The following is a 13,604-nucleotide window of genomic DNA, read 5'->3' as shown; positions in this document are numbered from 1 at the left end:
ATTTTGAGGATCAGATAGATAGATAGAGTGTAGCCATAGTTCGTACCTAGTTACCATAGAAAATTGATTTTTTTGGTTTCTTATTAACTTTGGTGTTTGACAAATCTTCACATACATTCCTAAAAACATTTAAAACGTTCAATCACCTTTGCCCCTCGCTGAAAAGTTTTGGGGTGATCTGTCAAGTGAACGCCAAGAATTAGGGTTTTGAAAACGCAAATTCCCCATGCAATTTCCATAGGGAATTTTAGACACCACTACAGTCAACAAACCAGTTGAATGTAATTACAGAAAAGTTGGCAGAAAGTTAGTAGATCTTTTTTTCATACATTTCCATAATACTCAGATTTCCATAATACAACATTTGATTTTAGTGAGCACTAATAAGAACCAGGGCAGTATTCCAGTTTTGGAATGTAAATTTCTGATTTTTTGAAAGCATTTGCAATCCAATCGATTAGGACAAATAATACAGATAACTCTAAAGTTCCTTATCATCCACAGAATTCACTTGTATGAGGTGAGCAGGAGCTGCCTTCCACTACGTTCGTATAGGCAGGAACACCAGCCTTCTGCCACTATCAAGGCAATTGTGTACTGGATCTTTAGTAAAAACAATGGCAAGAAGTAGATTTGAGTCTGTTGACAGTTGCCTTAAGGGAACCTAGCAAAACATAGACGGACTGCTCACCTCGGTTTACATTTGAAAACGGCCCTTCCACATCTATGGAACTATGTGCAAACTCTGGGCCTCTGAAAGACTGCTGCAGCTGCATCATGCTTCCCATAGAAGGTTCGCTTCCTAATGCTCCGCTGGTCCAATATTCACATTGAGTGCCCGACGCTGGAAAGACAAAAGACAAAACATATTTTCCTTGCTTGAACCATAGTTATCCACTTACATGAACAAAATAAAGCTTGCGGTTTACTATGCCCCATTCATATCCTACAATTCAGGCCACTCGGCTTCAGATCTTTGCATGGCACATTGTACTGTAGGCAATGTTGAAGATCCTCCCTCCTAGACTATGACCATTCCTAAGAAATTTCTATATAACTGCAGACATTTCTCACTCCTGATTGGCTGGCCATTATAGCAAAGGTGAGTAATACTTTGGATTGTTGGGGTTTGGAAAGGGCAACGAGCCAGTTATAATTCAATACTAAGACAAATTAAGACAACACAAGTCCAACTATCTAACCTTCTATCCCATCCCAAAACTGCATGTGCTGGCACACACATACACATGTCCATGCAGTTCTCCAAAAAGCAATACACATCAAGAGACCAAATGATCCTACATCCCACTTTCATCCACATTCCTAAGACTACCCCCAAACTGCTAATGTTGACACAACAATGGCAATGATGCTCACAGGGAATCTTGGTTCCATAATCAACGAGTCAATCACAAGGACAACCTCCTTGACTTTTACCCATATAAGGGGGATCGAAACGCATCAGCATCAAGGGATGAGGAGTGTTTCCATAGAAAATAATTGAATTTATTCCACCATGAGGCACTGATGAAAGTAACAATGGGCATCTAATTCCATGATGAATGTTTGATGTTTTGAATTTTACTGTTTAGAAGTGTATTCAATAAAGGATTTGATTTGTCACTGATTTATCCAGAATGAATGCAATAGGAGGGGAGGCATTTGCTTAATCTGCAATAAAAGTTGTGTTGTGATAACATGAATTTTAAAAAAATAATGATTAATCACCTGTACAGATCAATCCATGCTTCCATACATGGAGTTGCTTATCTATCCTCATAAGTGGAAGATATGCAAGATATTTTTAGACAGTTTGCGTGTGTAACTGTATCCGAGTTTCACTGCAACAGAATAAATGGTGTTGTCCCCTGTGACATTGTTTGCATGGTTGCCCAAGACATTGAGCTCACTAGATGTAGTCCATTGTCTGGTTATAAGACACTCCTACAATGTCTTGTGCTCTGGGCCCCCTTACCAAAACCAGTCGTACCTGTGGTATATGGGGACATGTCCCATCCCCCTTCCTTAGTTCAGTATGAATTATGCTGCATCCCTCAAGCTCCCGGAGCCTCGCTTACTGTGCTGCTGGCTCACAATGGTGGTCTGCTTTTTGGGCTTTGAACTAGCCTGTTCCATACATCAGTGAAAACTGGAAACAGATAAGGAAGATGAACTTCTATCTAATTGAGAGAAGACTTTTGCACAAACTATATGAGTTACCTCAGATTTCCTGCTCTGGCCACCAAATAAGGATAAATACTACTCTCCTTAAACTAGTGACTTTCATAAATTGATAGGACTCCAACTAGACACTGCAGATCAGCCCAGAGGAGACACATTGTCAAAGACAGAACCTTTGCTGGACAAGAATTCCTTATCAGAATGGGGGACACGCCTGGATTCCTAGAGACCTTTGCCCTTTGACCTGTCAAAGAGGAAGAACTGTCCTGCCCTGTGTAGAGCAGAGCTTCACTGACCTCTCGAAGATCTGCAAAGTCTCAAGCTGACATGAAGCTCTACATAGGACAGTGTACAGAAGTAAGACTACCCAGAAGCAATAAGATCCCTGCAACCTAATTGCTGGGAAGAAAGACAAAAGATCGGCGATAAGCATCACCTGAGTCACGAAGCCGCAGGGACTCTTTCATTGTAATATTATTGATAATTCTGCAGCCACCCCAATCAGCCGAATATCTTTTAATGTGCCCATATCTGCTCCTTCTAATTCCATGGAGTGTGGTGTACCAGTGTGGAGTATTCTTGCTTTGGCTGAAGTCAGCCATCTACACTGAGGAACTGGTTAAATTATTTTCCTGGCCTTTATTGTTCTGAAGGCATTGCTTATGTGGGTGAGCTTTAATACCAAATACCAGTTCTTAGTTACAAAAGGGGAGTCTAAGTGGGTGCTCATTAGGGCCACAGATGAAGCAGAAAAAGGAAATTTTAGCCACTACAGGTCGTTTTAACGGTTCGGACCCCTAACGTTTGGTACATTTGGTTATGTCATAGTAGGTATAGACCTATATCTGTCTGACAGAAAATCAGTAAGATCAGTTAAATCCTGGACAATGACTAACAGACCATTGGTTCATAATTTACTGGTCATTTACACTAATAGCACCGGCAAACACTACCATTGGCTTTACGCAAGTGCTACTCTTATTGTTCGGATGCTGGGTTTTAGGGTCAGAGATTTAGAATGTTTTGGGGATCAGCCTACTTAGTATCATAGCACCTTTGCTTCATTGTATTTTTTTAGAAAAAGAAAAAATTATTGGGTTTCAAAGTGAGTGCAGGGTAACGAAGTGGGACAAGGAAAACGATCTAAGCGGCAGCCATTTAATAGGCAAGAGATTTTCTTGGTGTGCACGGCAAAGTCTTGGCACAAATGATTTTTAAAAAAGTGGTTACCAGTGACATCTGTGCAATTGTCATCAGAATCTGATTCTCCTGGGTCAAACACCTGGATCCCCTGAGATTGCAATCTCTGCAGCTTAGCCTCAAGTTCCCGTTTGGCTCGAAGCAGGTCTTGGATCTCTTTCTCCTTAGTTTCTCTAAATATCTGTCAATAATAAAAATTGAAAAGTAAAAGAATGCACATAATACAGAAAAAGTGAAGTAAAGTCTGACAGAAATGTCTTTAATTACATTTCAAAATAAAAGGCAGCTGTAGTCTTTTGTGGCACTGGTTTTCATCCTTCCTTTATTCCGTGGCTTTTAGGAGCCTGTGATTACTGACCAGCATCTTCCACAAGGAGAAAGTTTAAACTTCTGATGAAATAGGGCTTGGCCACCTGACCAGGAACCCGAAACACCCTTTGGAGTATTTGACAGCCTGCAAGGAGACTTCTACAGTCCCACCAGAATCTTCATAAGTCGAGTCTTAATCGCCACAAGTATATCAGGGGATTGAGATTTGTAAATTAAAGCCTATTCATCCTTGAATAATAGAAATTGCTCCAAACTGTTAAGGGAGCTGGTTTGTTTAAGTTAAATAACTAAGTGGTGGAGATCCTCTAATGAGATATATGAAAATAAGTACAAAAAGGACATTAGTAAAAATAAAAAAAGTATATAAGCAAAATGTACCCACTTATTAAGGATGTATGAGCGTAGATTACTTTATACATAAACATCAGTGACAGTTGAGAAGAATGGGAAAATTATGTTTAACATTCAAAGTGGGGGTAAATGTAAAAAGATAGTATTCTAACATTTCCTAAATGTAAGTTTTTGTATTATTATAATCTATAAAGCCTTCCAGTACAGCTTTATGTACTCAGACAAAACAGCTAGATTTAGTTGGCACATTCAAATTTCTGTCCTTTCAAGAAACGGGTACCTCTTTAACACATATTCACGACAAAGTCATTGCCCACCTCCTATGGCCAACATATTCACCACCACTCACCACCTTGACAATAAAAAAGCCAGGTTCAAGCCCATCTGCCAGTACCTCTTTGGAAAATGAAATCTAGAGGTGGCGTAGCATTTCCTGTGGGCGGTCCAATTCACTGGAGCTTGGTCCCCTATCAACTTGGAGCAATCTCCATGTTCTCCCACAGTAAAGTAGCACTTCAAACCCACGTTTTCTAGATACTCCTGGATGAATGGTATAAACAGACCTTGCAAAAGGCGGAGGGTTCCATCTAAATATTCATTCATTCAAGTTAATTTTCTTGCCAGGGTTATCTCTAAAAAGACACATGGAAGAATGTATGTATGATCCCTATGTTACTTAGCAGTAAACCCTTTACTACAAATATCCCTTCCTGCTCTTAGGCCTCTCAGGTATGGTCTACCAGATCAGTTAAATGGTAGATCAGAAAGGGGGGACCGATGCTTCTAAGACTAAGAGGATCTTCACAGTAAACATTTGTAGGAATGCTACATAGGTGTTTCCCCTGACTTTTGTGTCACACTACCGGTTGGGTGTGGAGGACATTTTTTAGGTATTGGGTGCTGGCTTTGGTTTCACACACTTAAGTTATCTTATGTTTCAATAAAAGTACACAGTAAAGAAGCATTCTGGATGCTGTCCCTGAATTTTTGTGTGATTTTTCAGGTAATCAGACAAAATATCGAAAAAAAAATATCGTAATGACAAAATATCGAAGTAAAAATATCGAAGGTCAATAATATTGGGAAGCAAAAATATCGGATACAAAAATATCGTAATAGGTAAGTAAGATTAAATATCGAAAACAATGATATCGTATGACAAATTATCGACAATATAAAATATCGTGTAGTAATGGAAAAAAAAATAGTAGTGAAAAAAAAATTCAAAATTAGTACATAAACATTCATAAAATGTAAATAGAAAAATAATCAAATACATTTAATAAATAAATATTTTATAAAAACATATCTAGTTTTAGGAGCGGGTTATTGGGTTTATAGGGGATAAGGGTGGGGAGTGTATTAAAATGTAAGTAAAAAAATATAAAATAATTAAAAATATATTAAACAATTTAATATAAAAATTAATAATTTAAAAAAATATATAAAAATTATTAATAGATATCTAGTTTTAGGAGCGGGTTATTGGGTTTATAGGGGATAAGGGTGGGGAGTGTATTAAAATGTAAGTAAAAAAATATAAAATAATTAAAAATATATTAAACAATTTAATATAAAAATTAATAATTTAAAAAAATATATAAAAATTATTAATAGATATCTAGTTTTAGGAGCGGGTTATTGGGTTTATAGGGGATAAGGGTGGGGAGTGTATTAAAATGTAAGTATAAAATTATTTATAAAAAATTTTTTTTACAATTATTTATTAAAAAATTAATTAATTAGTGTCCAGTACCTACATCAATTGTTAGTTCATTGGGGTAGGAATAGTGGTAATTTATTAATTAGTGTTCACCACCTATATCTAATTAACTTTAATTGGTGCGGGAATATAATTAATTAAATAATTAGTGTCCAGCGGCTAAATGTAATTAATGTAAATTGGAGTAGGATTATTAATTATTAATTAGTGTTTTGCACCTACTCCAATTTGATGTAGATTGGAGTTGTGAGGAAATAGAAATTTTTAGGTAGTCAGTGTGACCCCCACTCGCACCCTAACCATGCACTCGTGCCCCATGTATGTCATGTAATTTCCTTTTCGTGCCTGCAACGAAGACGCATTTGCATTTCCGTCTAGCATTGACATGTCAGTTCTAAGGCCTTCCCTGAATGCAACGTTAATTCTGCACCACGGCCTGCTTTTCCAATGCATTTCCATGTTACACGTTTAAAATAACGCGAAGCACACGTTTTTCTGGCTCAGTCGAGCCAGGCCCTTAATTGAGGCTCCGAGTCTCTTCTGTCTCTGAAAGCTGCAGTTTAGGTATGCATCCCTGACCTCTACCTTACTTCCTGCTCAGACGAGCGGTGCCCGGTTCAGCCTGGCCTGCCTGCCAAGACGGTATTTTGCCTACAGTTATCTGTTCAAGCCTCCGCAAAAAACACATTCCAGTTCAGTGAAATAGGTAAACATATTCCAGCCTGCAGAGCAAAGGGCCCGGCCTTCCTGTCTCCTTGCAAGTAATTTACTGCACCCGTTACCATGGTAGGCCCATGGCTCCCGCGCATTGCATGAAGAACCATATGCACGCACTAGCATTCAGTATTGAACGGCCTCTGCCCGAGACCTTTTACTTCAGACAACACATCCTCCAAACATAAGATACCAGATATGCTATAGGTGCAGGTCGTTCTGACATCCCAGACACCAGACTCCTCTACTAGTCAAGGAGTCAAGCCCCCCAGCTCCCCTTTGTTACACGTCATGCTCAGTTGCGCACGCATCCAGGGTAAAGGTTTCTGCTGACCCTGCAGAATTTCTCTATGCATCCACCCACCTATGACACTTCTGTGACGCTTCCAGCACACACCTCTGTGTACGCCCCTGTACACGCCTTCTTTTACGCCCATGTGTTCTTATCGCTTCTCTCTTTTCACTTGTTACGCCTACTGTATTCATTTCCATTATACAGTTTTACTATATATAATGTGTGATGTTAATAAAATGTTGAATATCCCTTCCTGAACCTTAGTGGTGATGGAACCCGATGTCCAGTGTCTCGAGCCACTTAAATAAAGCCCGTATGACTCAGATACCACGGACTCTGCCTCTCATTTTATTGAGCTATTCTTATTGTCATTTAATGTATAGAAAAATAGTCCCGGTAATTTTATTTACCACATAATCTGGCGCCCAAATAGGGACCCCTCCCCTTCCCCACGCGCCGGCGATGTAACGCAGGCCCCTGACCCCTTCTACAGCCGTGACGGACTCCTGTGCACACCTGCGGGTTTTCCCGCTATCTCCCTCAGGCCCAAGGAGGAGACGGAGACTGCGGTCCGGCATCCAGACGAGGCGGTGAGGAATGCGGAGAGTCCCGACCAGAGCCCAAGCCGAGAGAGCAAGGTCTGAGGTATTGGAGGCCCACCTGTTCCAAAGCGCATGCGTAGTAGCAGCCAGACGCCATAGCAGTCCAGTCCAGTGCAGTGTCGAGTTTCCGAGGCCTTCAGTTTTGCTTCCCGGTGAGTACCGTTGCTGGGGCGCATCTAGACGGGTTCATTAATTTGTGCCCGGTCAAGACGGGTCTGGGTACACAGACCCGGTCAAGACGTGTTCACTTAGGTGGATACGGTATGACGTGTCTCTTTATGGGACCGGTATGTCTGTACTGTTTTAGCAGTGCATCTAGTAATCCAGTATTCTAGTATTGTTTCTCGAGATTTTCAGAATTTATGTTTTTCTATGTACCAGGTAGTATCAGTCTGAAATGTTTTAATGTGTTTAATGTCGTGGTATGAATGATTGTTTGCTATTCATTACTGTGTTTATTGTGTTAACGCTCAAGTAAAGTTCAAACATGCCGCTGTTTTCGAAATTAGGTCAGATAGGAACCAGGAAAGGGATACTCGAAGAAGCAGTTCCCGTCCCGCCTAGGGACACTCCCGGACATTTTATGTACCATAAACATGGCTTAGATGCCATACTGTGGGAATGTGTGACATTGATCCACATTCGGTCCATCACGTGTTGTTTTAGATGCCATACTGTACTTAGACTTATGGGTTGACTACACCAAAGATCTGGAAGAGAAATATAGATGGCCTGTCTCAGGGACATGGGATGCTGAGTGCATCATGAGAGTAGAAGAAGCAGTGTGGAAAAAGAAAGCCAGACAATCCCAGAAAGATGCCATAGAATTGTGGCGTAAAGAAGCGCATAGAAGAACAGAGAAAGAAATTAGGAAAGCAGAAAAAAGTAGAGAATCATCAGAAAAAGCCCAAGAAAAAGAACTACTAGAAGAAGGTGAACGAGTTAGAGCAGAACAATTAGACCGACAAAGAAATGCCATTATGAAAGGCATGTACCCCCTTCTCGCCGAGGGCCTACCTAAGGCCACCTCGGAAGTACCCAGTAATTTACCGCCACCACTGGTTCCAACTAAACTCCGTCATAAACAGACCGCAGCGGAAATTTTTCTTTCTTCTTACTTAGATGACACTGTCCCAGAACATGCAAATACAAATCCTCCTCCTAATATTCATCCTCACAACCCTGTTCAAGACACGATTCCCCCCACTGTCCCTCCTGCCACTGGTCCTGGCAATCCCTTTAATCCGCCAACAACCCAGGGCCAACCTGCATTGCCTACACCTACTTCTACTACACCTACTTTACCAGCTACACTACCACCAGCGACAGCACAACCAGTAATAGTTGACGATCACACTTCAGGAGGTGCAGTAGGAGGTACCCCTATCACCCCGCCTCAAGTAAAACGAACAACACTAAGAGAAGCAGCATTACAACGCTCACCAAAAGTAACTACATACGCAGCCCTTAAACAGTACCTCACTGATTGCAGATATGATCTAGTACCAGGCGAAGACCATATGATTCTATATTCAATACGTCTACGACGTGTTACAAACTATTTGACTATTTTACCAGATATGCGGGAACATTTAGACAACATATATCACTTTATTAGAACGGGGGAGAGACCAGAAAGTATTCACGAGGCCATGGCACACAGGAAGGTGGAGACTCAAAATATGATCTTACAGTTTCTGATAAATTGTTTGATAAGGGAACAAGACCAGCCCGGTTATAATAAAGAAGAGATGAATGTCTTGACAAAATGGAGTGATAACATAGCTGATGGTAAACATAGTAGACAAGGTTGTATAGAAGCCATGTACAGAAAGATTCGTAAAGTAATTGTAGACATACACGAGAGAGAAAGAGCAGCGAGAGAAGCCGATAAAGCGGAGGATGAAGTCTCAGAAGACGATGATATAGAAACTGAAACCCCAAATAGAATAGCGTACGTAGGTAGGGCGAGACCCTTTGACAAACCCATACGCCTAGAATGCAAGAAAATTTTTCTTTCTCCTATACCAGAACAATGTTCTCTTGAGCATCTATTCCAAGCCACTGATAAAGTACTGAAACAACGAATAGGTTACAGTGAACTTAGCTCCATGCATGAACAGGAACTAGCCCGGTCAGCAGTACAATGGGCTGGCAATACTAGCGTATATAAAGATGACTCAGTAGCGCAAACATTTTTGAATCTTTCCCCTGACGAACAGCGATTAGCTGGTATGTACATGATTCAACATCTCATTACATTGTATGAAAGTCAGCATTCTGATCCAGGTCCCCTATATAATATATTGGAAGAGTTACTCCTAGGTAGATGGAGAGGCCTAGGTACCGATTTAATTAATATCATTCTAGAACAGTGACACAAATACAGGACTTTCCTGACTACACATTTTGTCCCCGTTCCACCCCCAGTACGGAAAACATTTTACATAGACAGACAGAACCCCTTACGAGAAGTTCATCCAGTCCGGAAGACGGATGGTGAGCTTGAACGAGTATTCGTATACGCACCCTTAACGAAAATGGAATTATTGGAAATGAAAAAATTAGTACCCTGTCACGATAAAGATCCAGCAGGGTTTCACCGTGAATTAAAAGACATGCTCCGCATGGGGGAGTACACGTATCCCGATATTATTAAAATGTTGAAAGTTCTGTTGCCTGCAGGGATTTACGAAAAACCTAAAGAAAAAGAATGGGAGGTGGGTGAGAAAAAGATTGATTGGGCAGAATTAGAACACGAAGAAAATACGCGAGTCCCTGGTACTGGTCTTGGGGAAAAAGCTAAAGCATTACCAGAATTATTAGTACAGTCCTGCCGAGGTTATTGACAACTAAAAAGGAAGACTGGGATGCTATCTCAGCCTGCAAACAGAAACAAGATGAAGACACTAGCGATTTTTATTCCAGATTCGAGAAATGTTTCATTATTAATAGCGGCCTGAAGACAAGTAGTGAATCGTACCCACATCTTTTTGTGACCAAATTAGTAGAGAATTCCTTACCACAGGTTAAAAATAGAGTACTAAAGGTAGAGAGTACCTGGCAAGCTAATACCCCTTCCCAAATGTTGCAAATGTTACAGTACCATCAAAACCGAATTAGAGAAGAACACGAACAGAGACGCATGAAAGACACGAAAATGAAAGTACTAGTTGCTCAGTCTGTCCCAGTTGATGGTCAGAAGAGGGGTACGACACCGACCAGTCATCCTGCAGCTCCTGTTAAAGGGAACTGCAACTACTGTAAACAGCCAGGTCACTATATAAACGAATGTACTGTCCTGAAATACAATATAGCTACTGGCAAAACGAAAGAAAGACTGCGTCCACCTAGACAAGAACATGTTCCACAAAATATTCCGCAGAACACGCAACCTCCACAGAATCCACAACAGACAGTAGCAGTACCCCAGCCCCAACCCATAGCTGCCACACAACATGTCATGCAACAAATGTACCAGTATGCACAGTCAGACTACCCAGATTATCAGCAGTACTCATGAAACAGCCTAGAGAGGGAGGTTGGTTTGCCCCTTATCGAGGTTCCTGTAGATCAAGAGGGTCCCTATGTACATAGTCAGGTATTAGGGAAAGACAGAAAGTTTATGATTGACACAGGGGCGAGCAGAACTACCATCAGTCATGACGAGGTTCCAGGGGCACCCCTCTCAGGCTCACAGAATGTTTCCCTGGGATTTTCAGGAAAGCCTATTGTTAATGAAGTATCAAAACCGGTTCCCCTAGAAGTTGGTCCGTTATCTCGAACTACAGACTTGCTGCTTACGAAATCATGTCCAGAAAACTTGCTTGGTATTAAAACGTTGAAAGCGCTAGGTGCAGTGATTTGTTGTTCTCCGGAAGGAGTGAGATTGTTTTTACGTGATTTTAAAGGTCATTATGTTTTGAGAGATTTTGATCCCAGACTTCAGAATGTTCCACAGCATTTATGGGCGCAAGGCCCAACTGATATAGGTTGTATGCACATTACACCATACCGTGTCACTCTCAAACAAGGAGTTGTACTGCCACGAATCCGACAATACAAGTTACCACCTGATGCTGTAGAGGCTTTACTGAAAATTGTTGAAGAGCTCATTGCACAAGGAGTGTTTGTAGAAACTGACTCCAATGTATGTAATTCCCCTATCATTCCGATTCTTAAACGAACTGACCCGAATGCACCACCGGTCTACAGATTGGTGATTGATCTCCGAGAATTAAACAAATGCATAATACCGCAGTACCCTGTGGTCCTAGACATTTCGTCACTATTGACTGCTATGGACTCAGAACCTGCGTTCTTCACTGTAATCGATCTCCAGAACGCCTTCTTTAGTGTCCCCATTCATCCGGAAAGCCAGTATCTTTTCGGATTCTGTTTAAATGGCCGAAGCTTCAAATTTGCACGTGCTCCTCAAGGATTTACAGAGAGCCCTAGTATCTACAGCCAAGCTTTAAAACGACAACTTGACAGTATTCACATGCCTACTGACACTGCCCTACTCCAGTATGTTGATGATCTGCTGATCACAGCCCGAACAGAACGAGATTGTGAACGTGCATCACTGACAGTCTTATATTTTCTGGCGGAAAAGAGGCACAAGGTGTCCCCTTCAAAGTTACAATTCTGTGCCCAGCAAGTGGTTTACCTTGGACACTTGCTGTCCAAGAGGGGTAGACAGTTGACACCTGACCGTATCCAGTTAATTGCACATCTTCCACAGCCCAAGACACAAAAGGAAGTACGGGCCTTCATTGGCCTCACTTCTTACTGTAGACAATGGATTCCTCAGTATGCATATCTAGCAAAGCCACTCATACAGTTGACAACACAGGAGGCAGCGACTTCGACTGTCTTCCCTTGGACTCAGGAACATACACTTGCTTTTGATGAATTGAAGAAAGCCCTATGTCAAGCACCAGTTTTAGCGACACCATGTTACAGCAAACCTTTTACACTTTTTGTCACTGAACGCGATGGCACAGCATTATCTGTTCTGACACAAGATCAAGCAGGAAAACACAAGCCTTGTGCTTATTTTTCTAGTACATTGGATCCATGTGGGGTGTGGGCGATGGCGGGCCGGAATAACAGGCGGGGAGGCCAGATATAGTGCGCTATGTTTAGCGAGCTTTATTGTGGACACAGGTAGGAGGTGATAATAAGTCTCTGAAAAAGGGGACCGATGGGGTTCTTTGCGAAGTCCGGAGTAGAGAAGACGTCCGGCCGTGACGGGAAGTGGAAGACGTCCTGCCGCTGTGCTGCTGTCTTCAGGATGGTGTAAGTCTTCCTTCTCGGCAGTTCCGTGGGATCTTGACTTCTATCGGTGGGCCTCGGAGGTTTGGGGCGAGAGAAGAAACACAGGGCCGTTAGTCTTTTGCTCTTTTCAAGAGCTGTAGCTGCCACCGACACCGGGAAGTGTAGATACGGAAAAAAGGATAGTGAGGGACGGGTTAAGCGGGGAGGTGAAAGATGCCGATAAGCAGGAGGGGAGGCAAAAGGGGTGACAGGGTGCTCACGGTGCAAAAGGGGCCTATCTATATATATACAGTGCTCTCGTGCTCAGATTGTGCAGCGCTATGGTATTTACAACTATCTACAACTATCTACAATAGGCACACGGAGACGGATGACGGGTACTCACGTGGCCCGCCGCAACTCCCTGGTGAGTTGCGGCCGCTCTCCAGCCACCTCCTGAGGACTCCACCAGTCCTCAGTCCACACGTCGCCGTCGGCGTCCTCCTCCGCTTCTTCCGCCTGAATTTCTGACTCCTCGGTTCTCTCTCTCAGCTCCGGTTCCTTCCTTGCTGCCTCCTGCCACGAGTCCGCGGGTTGGAACCTCCTTCGTTGTGGTTCGCCGGTTTTTCTATCTTCCGGGATGTAGTCGGGGGCGGGACTTCCGGGTTCATGGAGGACTGCTTCCGGTTGACCGTCTTCCGGGTTCTGACCTCGGCGACCCTGCAGAGGGAAAGAGAGAGAAGAAGTCCTATGGAGAGGGAACAAGTTACCATCTAGGTTAGACGGACTCATCCCCGCGCGAGGATGCCTCTCCGTTAAGGCAGGTACCGTGGCCTTTCCACATCCCCTTTCCCTAGCTGTCTTACTTGTGGGGGTGGGAGAACAAGGAAAACGAGAGAGGTAATCTGCATTGCCCTGTTCGGCCCCTTTTCTATGTTCGGTTGTGAAC

At 42.4% G+C, this 13,604-nt stretch overlaps 1 protein-coding gene across 1 annotated transcript in view; it reads right to left on the bottom strand.

Moving 5' to 3' along the window:
- NPHP3 (nephrocystin 3) overlaps positions 1-13,604 on the bottom strand; it is a 123,939-nt gene that overhangs the window by 36,470 nt on the left and 73,865 nt on the right. The window contains exons 4-5 of the mRNA XM_086939875.1: positions 3,412-3,562; positions 692-844 (exon numbers count right to left, since the gene is read on the bottom strand). Coding sequence (XP_086796001.1) covers positions 692-844; positions 3,412-3,562 — 304 coding nt within the window. The remainder of the gene's footprint in view (positions 1-691; positions 845-3,411; positions 3,563-13,604) is intronic.

The sequence above is a fragment of the Lissotriton vulgaris genome, chromosome 10, assembly GCF_964263255.1.
Source record: "Lissotriton vulgaris chromosome 10, aLisVul1.2, whole genome shotgun sequence".
Lineage (NCBI taxonomy): Eukaryota > Metazoa > Chordata > Amphibia > Caudata > Salamandridae > Lissotriton > Lissotriton vulgaris.
This window is presented reverse-complemented; position numbering and strand designations above follow the sequence as displayed.